General features: G+C 43.5%; 1 protein-coding gene across 5 annotated transcripts in view; it reads right to left on the bottom strand.

Moving 5' to 3' along the window:
• ATP10B (ATPase phospholipid transporting 10B (putative)) overlaps positions 1 to 19109 on the bottom strand; it is a 305435-nt gene that overhangs the window by 59372 nt on the left and 226954 nt on the right. For all 5 annotated transcript variants that reach the window (XM_058545355.1, XM_058545345.1, XM_058545378.1 and 2 more), the window contains 3 exons: positions 9812 to 9897; positions 5677 to 5783; positions 2034 to 2165 (listed from right to left, as the gene is read on the bottom strand). In XM_058545355.1, coding sequence (XP_058401338.1) covers positions 2034 to 2165; positions 5677 to 5783; positions 9812 to 9897 — 325 coding nt within the window. The remainder of the gene's footprint in view (positions 1 to 2033; positions 2166 to 5676; positions 5784 to 9811; positions 9898 to 19109) is intronic.

Here is a 19109-nt window from a genome sequence, read left to right on the forward strand (position 1 = left end):
TCACTGTGGGACCTTTTAATCATTAACTTCCTTTCTCTGGAGACACAGTGAGATGATCTCAAATGTCCTTTCCAGCTCTGACATTCCCTGAAAAACCTGTTCTAAAGTAGAGGCAACAGCTCCTGCAGCATCTAGAGGGCACGGAGGTGGCCACACGGGGGACAGTTTTCTTGCTTTTCTGCTTGCCTCCCCCTCCAGGTGCTCCTCTTCCAGATGTGAGCCCCCTCATGTGGAGTGCTGTTAGGCACATCTGGGAAACATATTAATTAACAACTCCAGGCCACCCAGAAGACTAAATCCCACCGTCTTCACTGCAGTGTCACCCAGAATCTCTCTGGGCCCTAGGGAGGTCTTAGCCTTTCAGACACTATCCTTAAAAAACAGTGATGGGTATGATTTCTGATGAAGGCAGGTAAAGAGCAAACATCATTGCTGCTCATGGGTTTGGAGTCAGCGGGGGGTTCTTGACTCAGCACATGAGTTCTTTCTCTTAATCTTCCCCGGTTCTTTTTGGGGCCTCCTTTAGGGTGCTGAGAACCACCCTTAGAGTTAAGCCATAGAGGGGGAGAGCAGGTAAGAGTGAGGCTCTCTCTTTGCCTACACTCCGAGGAGCAACTTAAATGGCTCAGAGCCTCCCCAGCTCCCCACACTCAGCAGTTGTAGAACTCAGCCACAGCCTGGTTCTAATCAGGTCTTCATTCTTGGTCTTGCTGTTGGCACCAAACAGCCAACTGCTCTTTTGCATAAAATGATTCTCCTTCCTATCTCTGTGCCTTGCGTGCCCTTTCCCTGGGACTAAGGGTGACTTCTCTCTTTCTTTTCACAGCTGCCTGTCCCATCCTGCCCCATCCACCTACCTCTTTTGGTGAATGCCTACTGCATTTGGGGATCAGCTCTAGCAGCTACTTCCTCAAGGAAGACTTCCTTCCTTGATGCTTCCGTAATACCTGTCGTAGGATGAATAATGGCCCCCTAAGATGTCCACGTCCTAATCCCTGGGCCCTGTGAATATGCTATGCTATACGGCAAAATATAAGATAGCATATCTTTGCAGATGTGGTTAAGGATCTTGAGATTCGGAAGAGTAACCTGGATTATCCAGGTGGACCCAATGGTGTAATTACGAGCATCCTTACAGAAGCGAGGCAGAGGGAGAAACCACTACAGAAAAGGAGAAGGAAATGTGAGCAGAGGTTGGAGTAATGCACTTTGAAGATGGAGGAAGGAACCCTTAGAAGCTCACAATTCATGTAATTTCATGATAAAAACCTTAACGGCTGAGGAGTTGCTTCTTATGGATGAGCAAAGAAAATGGTTTCTCGAGATGGAATCTACTCCTGGTGAAGATGCTGTTAAGATGGTTGAAATGACAACAAAGGATTTAGAATATTACATAAACTTAGCTGGTAAAGCAGCAGCAGAGCTCGAGAGGATTGACTCCAATTTCGAAAGAAGTTCTACTGTGGGTAAAATGCTATCAAACAGCATCGCACGCTACAGAGAAATCATCCCTGAAAGGAAGAGTCCATTGATACGGCAAACTTCACTGTTGTCTTATCTTAAGAAATTGCCACAGCACCCCCAACCTTCAGCAAGCACCTCCCTGATCACGCAGCAGCCATCAACATTGAGGCAAGACCCTCCACCAGCAAAAAGATTATGACTCGCTGAAGGCTCAGATGATGGTTTGCATTTTTTAGCAATGAAGTATTTTTTAATTGAGGTAGGTACATTGCTTTTTTAGACATAAGGCTATTGCACACTTAATAGACTACAGTATAGTGTAAACGTAACTTCTATATGCACTGGGACACCAAAAAATTCACGTGACTCGCTTTATTGCAATATCCGCTTCATTGCGGTGGTCTGGAACCTAACCCACAATAGCTCTGAGGTATGCCTGTACAGGCTAGGCTTTATTTTTTATTAACACTATTTTATAGATGAGGAAACCAAGGCTCAGAGAGCTGGAGCAACTTGCCTAAAGAGACAGAAGATTACTATGGTGTTGTTCTTTCCAGAACATTCCATACCTACAGCTCCAATGAGGCACATGAGGAAGAGGAGCCCGATACAGAAGAAGATGTCGATGTTCATGCGCCGCTCGATCTTGCTGCGTTTGTACCGTGGGCCACTGTTGTTCAGCATGGCTTTTGTCTCATGGCCTTTGAGAGAAAAATGAGGTAATCAGTCCTTGGCCCTGTTTGCCTCTGGCCGGGATGGTACCCTCTGCTCTTCTCATGGGAGCTTATAATAAAAGGGAGGTTTCATTCTCTAGCCTGAATCTGTCCTGCTGCAGGGTGGTTGCTGAGAAGAGCTGTAGGGGCCTCACACACTTTGTCAGCAGGTATTTATTAGGCATCTCCTACATGGCAGACACTGTGGTGGGCACTGACAGAGCGACCACGCACAGGTTGTGCACTGCACAAAATGAAGGTACCCTTCATTTTGTAGTTGTCAGAGATTTATAAATTTACTATGACACACTTCTGACGAATGACAGTAAGCTGTCTTGAGGAAGGGCTATCTTTCTCTAATTTGCACAAAGGCACTGTTATGGGTTAGTGGTGGGATACAGTGGCAAGACAGACATCTCACATTCTGGTGAAAATAAACAAGGAAACAAAGAAGATAATTACAGTTAGTAATAAGTCCCATGAAATAAACAATAAACAAGATTTAAGATTTGAGATTAAGATTTATTAAACAAGATAATAAATAAGAGATGGTGTTGGAGAGCATGTCAGGGAAAGCTTCTCAGAGGAGGTGACATTTAAGGGAGACCTGAAGGGAGAGAGAAGAGTTGAGAGAAAAGGGTTTTAGGCTGGGAACAGTGCATGCAAAGGCCCTGGGACAGACAGTGTTTGTGGCCAGTAGTTTTCATACTTGTTTCTTTGCCTAAGGTGTTGGTGTTGCTTGTGCAAGAGTGATAGGCGCCAAAGGCCTCCACCCAGCATTAACCCTGAGCAGTTCCACCCCTATCTTGGACTTCTGCATAAAATTTTGTTCAAAGAACATTTGAAAACTACCATCTCATCCAGTCACTCCTTTTTCCAGCTGGAGAAACTGAGGACCAAAGAGTGGAAGGGACCCGCCCAAAGCAAAAGAATAAATGAACACCAGAGCCACGTTGAGAGCCCAGGATTCTGACTTGCTGTCTGCTTCTCCTTCCACCAACCTGCAGTTCCCAAGCATACAGCTAAGAGCTGAGAGTCAGACTGAGGCTTTGTCTTTAGACAGAGCCTGTCTTTTGGGCTGTTAAATTTTAACTACCATGCTGGACTCCTCAGCAGTCAGATTAAAAAACGCCGGTCTCATATTTTATGTGCAAAATTAAAGAAAACCAATATTTTGGCTTCGGTAGTGAGTGATTTTAAGGCTCTTTAGCTGGTTGCCTTGTGGATTTCAAGTGCTAACAAAACAGTAGGTGTGAGAAACTCTAGGCTTATTAGACTCAATTCTCTGCAGTTGTGACTGGGTTTCCGCAGCACAATGAGCACAATGAGGCTGGTGGAGTGGCGGCCTTCCTGCCTGCCTCAGGCTCATCCTATATAAGGGGTCCTGGGACCACCCTCTTCACCCACCTGCTCCTCACCTTCTGAGATCCCTCTGTTCTTTTGGCAAGGGTTGGGCTCAAGGGGGAGGAAGTATGGTGCAGTGCTTAGAACACGGGCTCTTGCACCAGACAGAGCTTGGCTCTACAGACACTTGACCTTAGTTTACAGGGAATTAATCTCAGGAGATAAGTGACTTTTGCTGAATTAATCTCTTTGTATGTCAATTCCTCATCTGCAATCCCATCATCTGCAAAATGGGAGCTAATGGTTGTGTGTGTGTTTGGGGTGGGGGAGTGAACTAATATACACAAAGCACCTAAATTACTTCCTTGTACACAGTAGGGGCTCAATAAATGTTTGCTGTGAGGAGCACACACCTCCACGCTGGATCTCTTCCTTCTGGAAGGCTCAACTTGGCCTTTTTGGGCCTTGGACTCTGAGGTGCTCCTATTTTGTCCATCTACATTATCAAGGGAGAAAATATGAGTCTAGACTAGTTGTTCTCAGCCAGAGGAGTTTACCCCCCAGGGGACAATTGTCAAAGTCTTGAGAAATTTTTGGGTGTCACTTCTTGAGGAGGTGGTGTTAATGGTATCTAGTGGGTAGAGGCCAGGGATGCTGCTAATCATCCTACAGGACAGCATCCTACCACAAAGAACAATCTGGACCAAAATGACAATAGTGCCAATGTTAAGAACTCCTGCTCTAGATAATAAATACTAAAAACAATTAGTACTACTTTTGGTCACACTTTTTGAGAGCCTAATGTATGCCAGGAATTGTGCTAAACCCTTGTCACAGACAACCTCTGCCAGTTAGGAACTATTAGTCCCCATGTGTTGAAAGCTTAACAAACAGGCTGCCAAGTGAGTGGATTTCACCCTCAGGGAGCCTAACTCCTCAGAGCCGCGAATAACTCTCTCTCCAAACCTGCCCCCTCACATACCACTCCCATCACCCACTCAGAGTCTTGCTTCTGATCAGGCAGAGAAGCAAACTCCAAGCCTGCGTGGGTGTTTTGGTGGGGCAGAGATTGCTGCAGAGTTCATCTGTAGTTGGTCTACCAGATGGCATTGTACTCCGTTGCCAAGGACTCTTGAGAGCAGCCACCTGAACTGACAACCCCCCTCCACCAAATCGGGGAAAGGTAGCTAGATTGTGACATTATTTTTTTAAAAACTTGTTTTTCTTTGACAGCCCCAAATAGTGAATCTTAGGGTAGATTGATTTAAATGCTCTTCTATGTCCATCAAAAGTGGGGTTCTACTAATTCTAAAACAAAACAACAAAAGAGCAAAATATTTCAAGCTGTCCCAGTGAGTGAAAGAGCCAGGGAAACGAACTCTGCAGTTTTCCAGTGAAGGCAGACACTCCAGGGAGACTGTCTTCTCTCCAGAGGAAGAAGTCTGCAGTTGTTGACACAACAACAGATCCTGACTGAGCACCAGCCGAGGGCTGGGCGCCAGGTACTGGGCATACAGCAGTCCCAAGACTGCCCTCTACGACTTTAGATTGCATCGTGAGAAGCGCTGCTATATTTTTTTGTTGGAAAGCAAAATCAAAGTGGGAAGGAGAGACAGACCACCCTAAAATAAATAAAGATAATAGTAAAAACATAACCGCAAAAGCAACTGCTAAAACCCATTGAGCCCTCATTTGCTAGACAGACACAGTACTGGGCACTCATGCACTGGGTCACTTGATTCTCATGAGTGCTCTGTGAGGCAGAGACAAATATTCATCCCATTGCATAGATGAGGGAATTGAAGCACAATTTTCACAAAAAGGTGAAGCTGTTAAGTTTGGTGAGGATATTCCTCAGGCTTAAGACACTCTTCATCCTGCCTATAGTTAGTGTCACAAAACCATGAGAGGTGAATGAGTGAGAATCCCTTTCCCTGTCTTGTTCAGATGGGTCGTGTTGACCTGGAATCTAACTATGTCCCCTGTGGACCAAGTGAGCCGAGTGATTCTCAGTCTCAGTTTGCTTAGCTGAGAAATAGGAAGTTATATGACTCTACCCGCTTAGAACTGTTAACGAGTTCCCACTGGCTGAAGATGGATTTGGAGGAGGGAGGGAGAATAAGGGGACAAAAAAAGGCTATTCAGGGTCAATGACCTGCATAGATGACAATGCCAACAGCAACTTCGGTGTTCCTGATGGTGCAGCCTCGAAGCAGAAGACTCTCACTGCCAAAGCCGGTCCTGGACTGGTTAGGATGCTCCCTGGGGATGAGGAAAGACAGGGAGTGGTTTGGTGGCCTCTCCATCCTGTCACTGGTTAGTGTCACAGAACTAGAAGTGGGGAATGAACACGATCCCTCCCCTCCCTCTTTTTCAGAAGGGGGATATTAACTCAGATTTTAACCTTCATGTTCAAGTGCCTCTTCATTGCTCCTGGGAGGCCTGGTGGGGCCTGGCCCATTAGAAGGGAATTATCCACCCCTAAGGAAGTCATCATTTACTCACCTAAAGGCAGAACTCCACTGAAAAAGCCTTGGCTTCCATTTTCACACCCAATAAATCGTTTTAGGGGCCAGGTGTGGGGGAACTGGCTTCTGGCCCTGCAAGACTGGTGCTGAGTCGCCTTAGGCTGTGTTCACATGCTCACTCCCCCTAGCGGCTGGGACCAGAACCGCACAAGCTGGGGTCCAAGTCCACAGAAGACGCCAGACAGCCCTGCCTCTCACACCTTGAGATGAGTGAGGAGGGGCGGCTCTGCAGTCCCCTCTCGTCTGAGGGGCATCTCTCACTCGGTCTCTCTCCTGAACTGTCCTCCTCTTGCTCCGTCTCTTGTGAAATAAACAGACTGCGCAGGAAGTGGACAGTGGCCCTTTGAGAGATGTCCTGGGAGGCAGCTTCGTAAAGTGGAGAGGGAGTTTTCTCCTCTCTCAAGTCTCAGGGAGCACTGCAGTTTTCCACCTCACACTAGAAACTTCTGAATCCAACCAACACCAGTCATTACCTGGGGTCTGATCTTTTTTCTATTCTATGCCTTTCCTTTGGGATTTTCAGGAAGTTTAAATGTAACTTCCCAACAACATTGGGGAGAACAGAAAAATGATAATCTGAACCCTTCAGAGGTTTTCTCTCTCCAGGTCTTTAGTACTTCATTTCTCTAGGTCTGGGTATAAGTGTTTTCCATGAATTAACTCAATTAAGCCTCATAGGTCATGTTATGATACCCACTTCATAGGTAGGGAAACTGAGGCGAGTTCATAGAGCTGGTAAGTGGCAGAATGGGGATTCAAACCCAGGAAGTCTGGCTCCAGAGTGCTGTATTGCCACTCAATGTGCCTTTTAATACCAATCATTCCTTACTGTGTTTATAAACTACATTTACTTATTTTATTTGACTCTTCATAGCTCTGGGAAGTTAGCAGGGTCATTATCTTACTGGTGAAAAAGCTGAAGCTCAGAGAGGGTGAGAGATTTTTCCAACATCACACACTTAGCACATGGGGCATCCTGGGACTTGGGAACCCAGGACACCAACCCTCATGTGGTTTTCACTACACTGGGGTCCCCTAAGTAACACCCCATTAACTTACACTGAATCAGAGAGTCATTTCCATTTGCAGTTCTTCTGACTCGAATGAGAGGATGTCTCAGTTTGGTGCTAGCGTATCATTAACTCTTTTCTAGCACTTACTTATTGTACTTTCCAACACAGAGGTGGCTTTGGCAAGTTATAGTTAATAGTTAGAATGTAATCACTGTCGTGATTTCATTTTATGAATTTTACCATTACCTTCTTTGTATGGCAAGTGATACTGGTTTCCCCTATGGCCAGTGATATAAATTTTCCATTTGAAATAAATTAAGACAAAAATAAGCCAATTAAAAATCTGGTAAAGTATAGATGTTTTATGAATACGATACAAATCATAAAGGTGGTCCAAGAATGGCTGAAGTTTGGGGTCCACTTCTTATCAAGGAGGGGCTGGCTGTGGATAGGATCTTGAATGAGTCACTGTCAGTGGCTAGTGGTTTAAGGAACATGTTTATGATGCTCTGAGGTGATAACATATGGCAGTGGCTTCTACTTCTCCCACTCGTAAAGTTCCTTCTTCAGTGACCGGTAGAAAAGGATTATCTGTCTCCTGGCTGCTCTTATAGTTGTTGTTGTTCGTTTACAAGGACCTTTTATTTAACTGACTTGAGAGCAGCATTTCTCGACCTTGACACTATTGACATTTTGAGTGGGATCCTTCTGTGTTGTGGGGGCTGTCCTGTGCATTGTAGGATGTTTAGCAGAATCCCTGGCCTCTACCCACTGGATGCTGGCAGCACTTCTCCCCAGTTGTGACAATCAAAAATGTCTCCAGACATTTCCAAAGTTCCCCTGGTGGTGGTGGTGGTGGAGGGAGGTGGTGTTGAGAATAAGAGCTCTATAGAGATCTTATTGTTTAAAAGTTACATTTGCCAATCTGATACCCCTAATCTTCACACAAAGCGTTAAAAGCTGTTCATTTTCTAGCCAGCCTGGGCAGTCACAGGAGAACTCCTAAATTAAGGGGACCCAAAGAAGCCTGGGAAACCGGGAGGCATCAGACCCCTGGGTTTGCTCAGGAAGAGAGTGCAGAGCACCCGTGGTGCTGGGATTAAAGACAGTCTCAGAGCCTGACGGGGAAGCAGGACCACAGTGGAGAAGTCTCCATCATCTCATGGGTTGGCTACTGGGCTGGTCAACTGAACTTTGTAAGGCTCATCCCTGAGGCCCGGGCAGGGTGAGGGTAAAGACTGGTCTCCAGGGGCAGCAACCAGGAAGAGGAGGTGCCGGTGGTTGAGTGGAGCTGGGAAAGTTCTCAGATGGGAAGACAGAGCCCAGGTTGAAAGCTGAGAAAGGCAGGCAGCTGGCTCGAGTTGTTTGAGGGAGAGAGGATCACACACAGAAACCCAGCAAAGAGGCTGTTCTCTAAGAGGAAGGAGACTGGCTCCAGGCATGGGTGACTGGGATGACCCAGATCCACGGACCTTGGGCCTGAGGGGCGGACTCCCTGTCGGGGCAGGCGGCAAGCTCTACCTTGCCAGATGCCTGCAATGAATCGTCCCCTTCCCCGGGAGCCCAGGCCCTCTCTGCCTGTCTCTATCTGCTCTCTGTGCATTTTAAAAGTAATTGAGTTTAAAAGCTGCTATTTCTCTTACATTGTTCTTATCCTTTGCCCTCTCATGTTGCTCCTCATGACATCCTATGCAGCCTGAGAAAATGTGGGTGGAGGGAAAGCATAGACATCTGCCTTCCAAGAAGCCTTCTAAAGCCTCCTTCCAGCCCCTATTGGTAGAGAAGCCGCCATAACGTGGCTGAGCTCTGCATGCGCGACAATGGAGAACACACGGGTTGCAGTGAAAAGACCTGGATATAAGTCCTGGCTTTGTCTTGCACCTGCTGTGTGCCTTTGGGTGAATCTTGAAAACTCTTAGATGATCAGATTCCCTACCTGAAAAATGAGGATCATAATACTCACTTTCCTGGGTTGTCGCGCAGATGGAATGAGATGATGTTCTGTGCAAGTACTCTAAAAACTGTTAAAGCTCTAGGGGCATTTATTTACGTCTTTTATCATTGCTCTTTTTTGGTCTTTTTTTGTAATAAGACTGGTAGCCTGATATGGGACCAGAATTACAGTAAAATTCTCAGAACCAAAGCTGAGGAATAATAACAACAACAGCAGCATCCACCATTAACAGAGTATTTACTCTGTGCCAGTTGCTGTGCTAAGGGCTTAGCCTATGATAAACAAGTTAATTCTCAGAAAAGAAAAATCCTGTGATGTAGATATTATAATCTTTATTTTACAAATGTAGAAACCAAGGCCCAGAGAGGTTAATTAATTTACTCAAGGTCACACAGCTTGTAAGTGATAAAACCTGCTTTCAAACCCAGGTCTGTTAACCTCCAAAGGCCCTGTTCTTATCTATAATGCAACACCGGCTCTTTGAGAAAACCAATCTTAATTAGATCACACTTGCTTCCCCTGAATCAGAGTGTGGTCTTGATTTTGATGCTATTTCACCAGAGTTCTAGAAAAACCATTACTGAATTTAACCCTGCAAGATAATTAACTGTCACTTCAAAAAAAGAATAGGAAAAGTTTCCTAACTTACTTAGGTTTCTCTAGCCTTTCTTTATAATAAAAAGAAATCAAATTCCTCAGGATCTGGCTGCTTATCTGTCTGGCCATTTCAAGAAAAAATGTTTTCTAGTTGCAGAGGAGATATTTATTAGCAGCACGTGGGCATTAGATACTTACAGATAACCCTTAAATTTGTTGAGGTGGTTGTTGGGTTTCTCACACACGATGGTGTTGTTGAAACGTTCTGGTTCAAACTGTTTTTCCTGTGAGAGAGAGGATGCTGTGAGGTTATTAAGTCAGAGGGATCTAGTTTTAATAGGATCATTGGGAGAGCTAATCACTGTTAGAACCATTGCAAATAAGGTAATCCCTGCTTTGTCACACTGTGATAGTTGTAATGTGTTAGAAGAAAAAGTTAAATCCTCATTGAGGAGGAGAAAGTACATGCAAATGAAAAGTTGGGTGCACAGCAGAGGGAGGTCCCTGCCCTGACCACATTTCTCTGGCAGGCCTGGGTTTGACTCACTGGACCACATTGTCCAATAGAAGTTACTGCAATGATGGAATTGTGCTAAGTCTGTGCTGTCCAGTATGGAAGCCACCAATTGTTTGTGGCTATTGAAGGGTTGCAGATAATTGAGGAACTGATTTTTTTTGCTGAGGAAGATTTGCCCTGAGCTAACATCTGTGCCAATTTTCCTCTATTTTGTATACGGGTTGCTGCCACAGCATGGCTGACGAGTGGTATACGTCCGTACCTGGGATCTGAAGCCGTGAACCGCGGCTGCCGAAGCAGAGCATGCTGAACTTAACAACTACACCAAGGGGCCAGCCCCTGAGGAATTGATTTTTAAATTTTATTTAATTTTAATTAATTTAAAGTTAAATAGCTATGTGTGGCTAGTGGCTACCACATTGAGCAGGGCAGAAATAGATGATCAAAAAAAAAAAGAGATTATAAATCACACCACCTAGAGAAAGCCACAGTTAATATTCCTGTGTATATAATGCTTCCAGGGGTTTAAAAATATATATTCATGTACACACATTAATATATGGACACACATATATATTTATGCATTTCAAAAATGAGATTTAGTGTTTATATCTTGAACATTTTTATGTTATTAAATTTTTTTACATCTTTATTAACATCTGCACAAAAACCTATTGTATGAATGCCACTATATTTCACTTAATCATTTCACCTTTAACATTTACATTGTTTCAATTTGTTCTGCTATTGTAAAAATGCTGTGAAAATAGAAGCTAATAAAACAAAATAAATAGCATTTACTGAAGTCTTATTTCTGCCAGATACTGTGATGGGAACTTTACACATACTATTTATTTTCAAGGTTACAATGATTCAGTGAAGTAGGAACTTGAATGATCTCTCTTTAGAGATGGGAAAACTGTGGTTCAGAAAGGTGGACTAGGCTGCCCACGGCCATACCAGGACTGAGATTTGAATCCAAGTCTGACTGCAGACCCTCTGTTCTTTATTTGCACAGCACACTGCCCCTCAGTGAACATTCTTGTAGCCAAGTATTTTAAACACATCCTTGACTCTCCACTTTTTGTCTTTCATTAGGTATTTTAGTTGTACAGTCTCTTATAGTTCAACCGGGGGAAAACACAACTGGGGTGGGGAGATCTTGCTTTCTTATTCTACCCCACCTGGACTAACACTGCATTTAACTCTTGAGCCTCAGTTTCCTCATCTACAGAATGGGGCTAACACCACTTCCCTTGTCTATTTCATTTGTACCCCAGAAGACAGAATCCATGTGGAAAAGTTTTGAAAGGTGCAGCATGCTATGCAAATAGAAGTTGTGCTAAAGGTGGGATGGAAATAGTTTCCTGGGTAGAGCTTTTAGCATGGGGAGTGAATTTATCATGGCAAACTTCAAGGTACAGCTGTTCGAAGGGGTAAATTGACTAGAAGAAATGATAGCATTTCCTGGCTTCGTCTAAACATACTGTCCATTGGATCTGTAGGGGTGCCAACATAAACAAACTCTCCACTCACTTGAAATAAATTACCCATCCAGGAGTTTCTAAAAATACGGCCCTTTTCCCTCCAGGTTTCGATTCTTTCAGGGACAAACACTTGCAGAGTTCTGAGATGATGACAAATTACGCTGTAATTTGTCAGCTGCTTTCATGCCCCTGATTAAGCCGTGCGCTTCACTCCTGATCCGTACCACTCGGCTCATTGCTGACTTCTAAATCCAAACTCATTTCAGCTTTGAGCAGCTGCGGGGCCTGAGAGCTAACGATCCTGCTGCAGAGTCCCGCTTGTCTGTTGCATCACCCGGGTGGATTCCAGGCAATGGCGACGTTTGTCTCTCGGGTCCCTCAGTGGGGCTTCCCAGTGACCTTCCTCCTGAAGTGTCCCTTGTTCTCCTTTTCCTCTGGGCACTGGCCTTGGGTGCTCCATCTGTCTCCCTCTCTGCGCGGAGAGGTGACTTAGCTCTTTCTAGATATCTGTCCCCTGGGCTCGTTTCCTCCCTCCTCATGATGGGCTGTGGAGATGGGCGCATGCGCCCTGCTGTCTCCAAAGACAACCCCTCAGGATTGCTTGCTTTTAAGGATTTGCTATAGCTCACCCCAGGGAGCTGCCAGGAGATCCCAAGGACGGGAGGGGGTAGGGGGAATTGCTAAGTCCTACAAATCTGTCAGCGTCCTCATTTTAACCTCGTTCAGGAGTTTCTGATTCCGTTCTGATTCACTACCCCACAGGCTTTCTTAGCTTGTGGAAGAAGCCCACCTAAAGGACTTTTCTTTCTGCCCCAGCGTTTTATCTAAGGCACTGTCCTTGATGAAAGTCTCACTAACAGAAAAAAGCCCTGGGGAGCCATCGGGGAGCAGGAAAAGATAAACCCTCTTCAGAGAGCAGAGTGTGTGTCTCTGTGGTTCTTCAGGCCAGACTCACCTAGCTTGAGCACTTCCTGTGTGCCAGGCCCCTGTCATTTAGTTCTCACAGTAACCTTAGGAGGTTTGGACAGATGTGCAAATGGAGACTGAAGGAAAGCAATTGTCTTATGGTTGGTAACAGAGCCACGACTGCAATTCACATCATCAGAATCCAAAGCCAATCATCATCATCGTTATCATCAATACATTTGTTCCTCTTTCTCCTCCTCCCATTATTATTATTATTATTATTATTGCTGCAGCACTTACTGAATGCTTATTATGTGCCAAGAACCAACTAAATATTTTATGCATGCTATTTCCTTTAATTCACACAATAACTCTACCAGGTAGTGCTATTACTATCCCTATTTTACAAATGAAGGAACAAAGTCTTAGGGAGCTTCAGTGATTTTCCCAGTGACATGCAGCCAGCAAAGCAGGAAGAGAAGCTTTAACCCCAGGACTTCCGGAGCCATGCCGGCTGCTCTCTTAAACCATGGGTTATTTTGATGCACATAGGAAAGATTAGCGTATGAAATCTCCTCTTGGTCTTGTTTCCCTTGCCGCTTCCTAAGACTCAAGTACCTGATATAATAAGTGAATTCATATATGTGGAATCTGAAAAGAAACAAAAACAAAAAATCCAAGAGGACAGATTTGTGGTTGCCAGAGGCAGGGGGTGAGGGGTGGGTAAAACGGGTGAAGGGAGTAAAAAGGTACAAAGTTCCAGTTAAAAAATAAATAAGTCAAGGAATGTGATGTACAGCACGGTGACTATAGTTAATAATACTGTATTGTATATTTGAAAGTTGCTAAGAGAGTAGATCTTACAAGTTCTCATCACAAGAAAAAAATTTGTGACTGTGTATGGTGATGGATGTTAACTAGGCTTGTTGTGATCATTTCACAATATATACAAATATCAAATCATTATGTTGTACACCTGAAACTAATATACTGTTATATGTCAATTATATCTCAATAAAAAAAACAAGCAAACTCCAATGCCTAGAAATCATCACCATCATCATCATTATCACCATCACCATCACTCTTCTGAATTTTGGTCAAATAGGGAAGAATCAAAAACTAAATTACAGGGCCGGCCCCATGGCTTAGCAGTTAAGTGCACGCGCTCCGCTACTGGCGGCCCAGGTTGGGATCCTGGGCGCGCACCGACGCACTGCTTCTCTGGCCATGCTGAGGCCGCGTCCCACATATAGCAACTAGAAGGATGTGCAACTATGACATACAACTATCTACTGGGGTTTTGGGGGAAAAAAAAGGAGGAGGATTGGCAATAGATGTTAGCTCAGAGCTGGTCTTCCTCAGCAAAAAGAGGAGGATTAGCATGGATGTTAGCTCAGAGCTGATCTTCCTCACAAAACAAACAAACAAACAAAAAAAACCCAAAAAAAACCTAAATTACATAATATTGTCATGCTGACCTTTGATTTACTTAATTCAGTATTTTTATTTCTTTGATTGTTTCTAAAAGATTTACTTTTATGTTTTATGAAAGGTTTTGCTTTTAGGCATTGGCTTACTCTCATCATTTTTTCTAGAGTCTACATAGACATCTGGTTGGGAGGCACGTCAACGCATTTCTAGACCAGGGTCTCTCAACCTTGGCACTCTTGACATTTTGGGCTGGATAATTCTTTGATGTTTAACAGCATTCCTGGCCTTTACCAACTTGATGCCAGTAGCACCCTCCCCTTTTCCCCCAAGTTGTGACAACCAAAAATGTTTACAGACATTGCCAAATGTCCCCTATGGGGCAGAATTGAGAATTGCTCCAGGAAAATGTGAGATGAAGTTGCGCAGATTGAGAACACCGCTACCCCATCTGCCTATCAGGAGAGTACATGATAGGATTTTTTTCTTTTTTCTTTCTCTTCAATTGGGAAAATGTTAGGTCTTGTGATGCGGTTCCTAATGACTTGTAATAAAAGAAATCTGCATATATCACTCTGTACTATAGAAACTATTACATAAGGTGGTTTCCTTGCAATATATGTGCTTTCATAACATTAAAAATAAAAGGGGATTGATAATGAAAAAAAATAAATGAATTCATTGTTTAATATGTAATAGAAAATATATAAAAATTACTATAACTAATAAGCAATGCAATGTGTTGCCTCTTCCAAGTATATTTGCATTTTGAAGTGGGCTACTTGCAAAGGGTAGAGATTAAGACAGTAAATTGCCTAGATGGATATTCTTTTCAGGATTTTTATTTTATAAACATATTTTTAGCATTTAAGAGGCTTTTTTTGCCACCTCCCCTATGAAGCCCATCCAAATCCCCACAGACCCTTTCACCTCAGCCAACTAGAACAGCTCCTTTTTACATGCTTCCACATCACACTGCTCATGCCTCCATTTAACTCTTAGGTGGCTAGATCTACGCTTCCTCTAGTTGACTGTCAGCTTCCTCGAGGGCATCTCCCATAATACCTTGTGTTAACAGGCATACCATAGAGATTTGTTGAGGTGAGGTTTGTATTGGAGAGGGTGATATTAGAAATGTATATATTGAAAGGTGATAGATGATGAGTGGAAAAGAAGACCTCTCTGTAGACTACCCCACGCAATTAGGAAAAGTCCCAGGTGCAAATCTTAACCTTGATTCCTGGGAATAGAACTGCTTCTTGCAAAGAAATTCCTTGGCTCAGCTAATTAAAAAAAGTAGTCAAAGTCCTAGATCCCAACACAGGCCAGAATAGTCTTCCTTTCATTCATTCATTCATTGATTCATTCATTCATGTATTCAAGCATTTATTGGATCCCTATAATTTATGAGCCATGGGGAAGTGACAGAGGCTCAGAGAGAAGGGAAAGTTATTGACAAATCAATTATTGCAACCATAAAACAATTCAAAGTTCCCAGTTTAGCCCAGGACTGTCAATGGCAGTGTCTATAGAAGAAAAAGAAAGTGGGCCAGGAGTTAGCACGTAATGACTCTCCTGGGTTAAGGTACTCCTCACTGACCTATGGCCCAGAATCAGCAAGCTGCATTGTCCCAGGGCCACTGGCAAGGCCAAGGTGAAGCACACAGGCTACAACATATTCCAGTAGCTAGAAAAGGCCATTTCCCTTGCTCTAGCCTCAACTTTTATTTTACTAGGCTTATTTTCCACTATTCTTCACAAATGAATTTCAAGTTGATCAATAAGTACGATTACATAAATGTATGAATGATCTTTTGAAATTATTGTAGTGGATAGTTGTTTTCTGGCTTCCTACCTTCCATTCTACTCTCCTTTCATTAACAATCCTTTAATTTCCTTTTTGGAAACTACCTCTCCTCTGTGAGAGGGTTCGTAGTCTTGCTGGGACTGTAATCAAGATGCCCTGCCCAATAGACTCTCTTACTGTGGGACTTTGACTTGAGTGAAATGACTCAAGGAGGGAAAAACAAATGAGACCATTAAGTAATCATTGCTACCAATACTCTCCCACTGCACTGAGGTCTCCTGGTTCTAGTTTCTGAGCCCCAGTCTTTAGATTTCCTTTGATTCTATAAGCCATATTGTGTGCTTCCCCCCTTCCACCTCATCTTCCTCCACATTTTTGCAATAATTCTCTTTTGCTTAAGTTAGCCAGAATCGTTTCTGTTGCTTGCAAATGAAGAATCCTAATCAACACAGTGGCCTACCCAGTCCCATGGGCATATCTAGGCCTCTAAAAAAATAATGATGTTTATTTATTTGGTAAAATTGCAGTTCAGCAAATGCTGCCTCTTGTTTACTTGATCTTATTTGATCTTCCCAACTCTCCTGTAAAGTGTTCAGAACAGGTTAGCCCCATTCTATTGAAGAGAAAACTGAGTGCTGATTGCGCTAAGTAACACGCCCAAGGTCACACAGCTTATGAGCACCCAGGTTAGTCTGATTCTAAGCCTGCACTAGTTCTTTGCTTGATGTAAGCATTTAATGCTGTCTCTCCATAGAGAAAACCCTCTGGGCCTTTTGCATGCTTTCTTTGCAAATTTTCCATATTGACAAGTCTCTTAAACTTTCATTGCAAAGCTCAAGGACCCACTTGTTCACCACAGACCATAGCAATCTTCCCTTCCTTTGAACGTAGATAATTCTTAATATCCACACCACTCACTTGGAACTTGTAATGTCTCGCTTTAATTGTCAAATACCAAGCTGTTTCTATAAGCCAATTGGTAGATTAAGCATTGCAACCTGTTCATAATGACCCATATGCACCAAAATGCTGTCTGTAGACAGAGTAAAAATAAATCTCACACATAGATGGTTTTCCAATTTCTGTAGGAATTCTTGAGATTAAAAAATTACAAATCCATTTAAAAAGGGCATCAAATTCATAGTAGCTTTTTGTTTTAATTTACTGTCTTAAATAACCGAGACTGAAAGGACAACTACTTTAGAGAGGAGGGCTTGGGGGTTAGGGCTATCAAAATTTTTTGAAGGTCACAAAAGGTCTCTATGTTAATAAAAAAAATAGAGACCCACAGTCCTAAGTTCTTAGACAGGAAGGATGTCTTAGACCACTTTGAAACCTCTCCGTGGCCATCAGGAAATAGTCAAGAAAGATTCTGATAATGAAAAAAAGAGAAATCAGCTAAACTCTTTCCTCAAACACAGAATGCATTTGTTTCTTGAGTTTTTATTATGAGCCAGGGATGTGTATGAAAAAGAAGAATTGAATCAGGATCACCAGGCCTCTACGTAGCTCTCAGAGTCTGTTTGTATACAACCCTCAGGCTGGATGACTAGAAGAACCGCCCCCAGGTGGGTGGGGGGGTGAGGATGACAAAGCAGCAACAGTAACTCATTTATGGAGTGCTCACAGGACTCTGCAAGGACCAAGGGTTACAGGGTACACAAACAACGCCAACCCAGGTGGCTACACAGAAGATATACTGCAACCTTAGAAGAGTACTATGTAAAGTGTTGCTTTTTTATTTTTTAGCAGACTAGTTTGGATAAATGGGAGAATGAAATGTTCTTCAGGCCCCAGCTGCTGAGACAGGTGACTGAGCCTTCCTTCCTGGCATACAAATTAAACAACCTCCTGATTTCTGAGAATCCTGTCTGAAAAGTAATGACAGTTACCAGTACTTGATAACATTTCTGCTTCCAGGTCAGAGTTCTTTTCAAGATAACCCACAGCAGAGTGACTGGCAGTTACTTTCCTCTCTAACCCTAGATGAGGAAATGGTCTCATATGCAACCACCCTGCGTCTCCCTGTCTGCTCCTGTGATTCCCACAGAAGCATACAGATTGGGCTGGAGGGCTGTGGGGGAAGACTCTGTCTAAGGGTTCCTCATAGTCTGTGTTCTCTTTTTTTTTTTTTTTAATATTTATTTATTTTCCCCCCAAAGCCCCGGTAGATAGTTGTATGTCATAGTTGCACATCCTTCTACTTGCTGTATGTGGGACACGGCCTCAGCATGGCCGGAGAAGTGGTGTGTTGGTGCGCGCTCGGGATCTGAACCCGGGCCGCCAGTAGCGGAGCGTGCGCACTTAACCTCTAAGCCACGGGGCCGGCCCTGTGTTCTCTTTTCTTAAGTGGACACATGTTTTGATTCTTATTCAGGGCAAAGACTAAATTTAATCTTGAAATCTTGCTATGACATTTTCCAACATATAAGGCATGGGTTTGGCACGCTAAGCAAATACTGGAAAAAGGATGATTTCTTGTCACTCCGAAAAGGAATCAATTAATTGTTTGTAAATTTGTGAAAAATTGTCTGTGTAGTTTCCTGTTAGAGTGTACAGTTTATAGTCTCTCTGTTTACACCTGGACCCCCAGTGAACGCTACAGCTCTTGGCACCTAGAAGGCCCTCATTCAATATTTGGTGAATGAATGAGTGAATGCATGATACCTGAAATATGGGCAGCTGCCACCAGATGGGCAATGCTGCCTTAAGAAATTGTTGCACAAACCTTTTCTGTACACATTTTTCTTGCTGTGGATGACTGAGATACAAGAAAATGACATGAGATCCAATGTTTTGTACCTCACATTTTTGGCAAAAGAAGTCACAAAGAAGAGTATGAATTCCAGTTAGAGAAATTCTATATTAAGTTGTTTACAGAAGATATGGTCATAATGAGTCACCCCTGCTGATAAACAACGACAGCAAATCCTAGCAGTTTCTGGAAATAGGAGGACCTCATCAGACGCTGGTTGAGTAAATGAACATATGATTGAGTAAATGAACTACAATGAGGCTGGCTCAATGGCTGAGAGTGGTGAGAACAAAGTCCATGTTTTTGCACAGAGAAAGGAGTGATACACTCTGGGTACATGGTAGAGAATGCTGCCTAGGCAGAGAAAGTGCAGACAGGGAAGGGCTTTTGGGGAAAAGGAAATGCCACTAGGGGCTCTAGGAGAGAGACAGAGGACATGGGGCCCCTCACCTTAAGGACAGCTGAGCTTGGTCATACATAAGTGAGGCTTATATAGCCCTGATGCATAATGGATGTAATGGATACTTACTGCTGTGCTGCTCAGAACTCCCCTGACTCATAGGCCAATGTCAACCATGATGTTGAAGTAGAGG

Source organism: Diceros bicornis, chromosome 1 (genome assembly GCF_020826845.1).
Source record: "Diceros bicornis minor isolate mBicDic1 chromosome 1, mDicBic1.mat.cur, whole genome shotgun sequence".
NCBI lineage: Eukaryota > Metazoa > Chordata > Mammalia > Perissodactyla > Rhinocerotidae > Diceros > Diceros bicornis.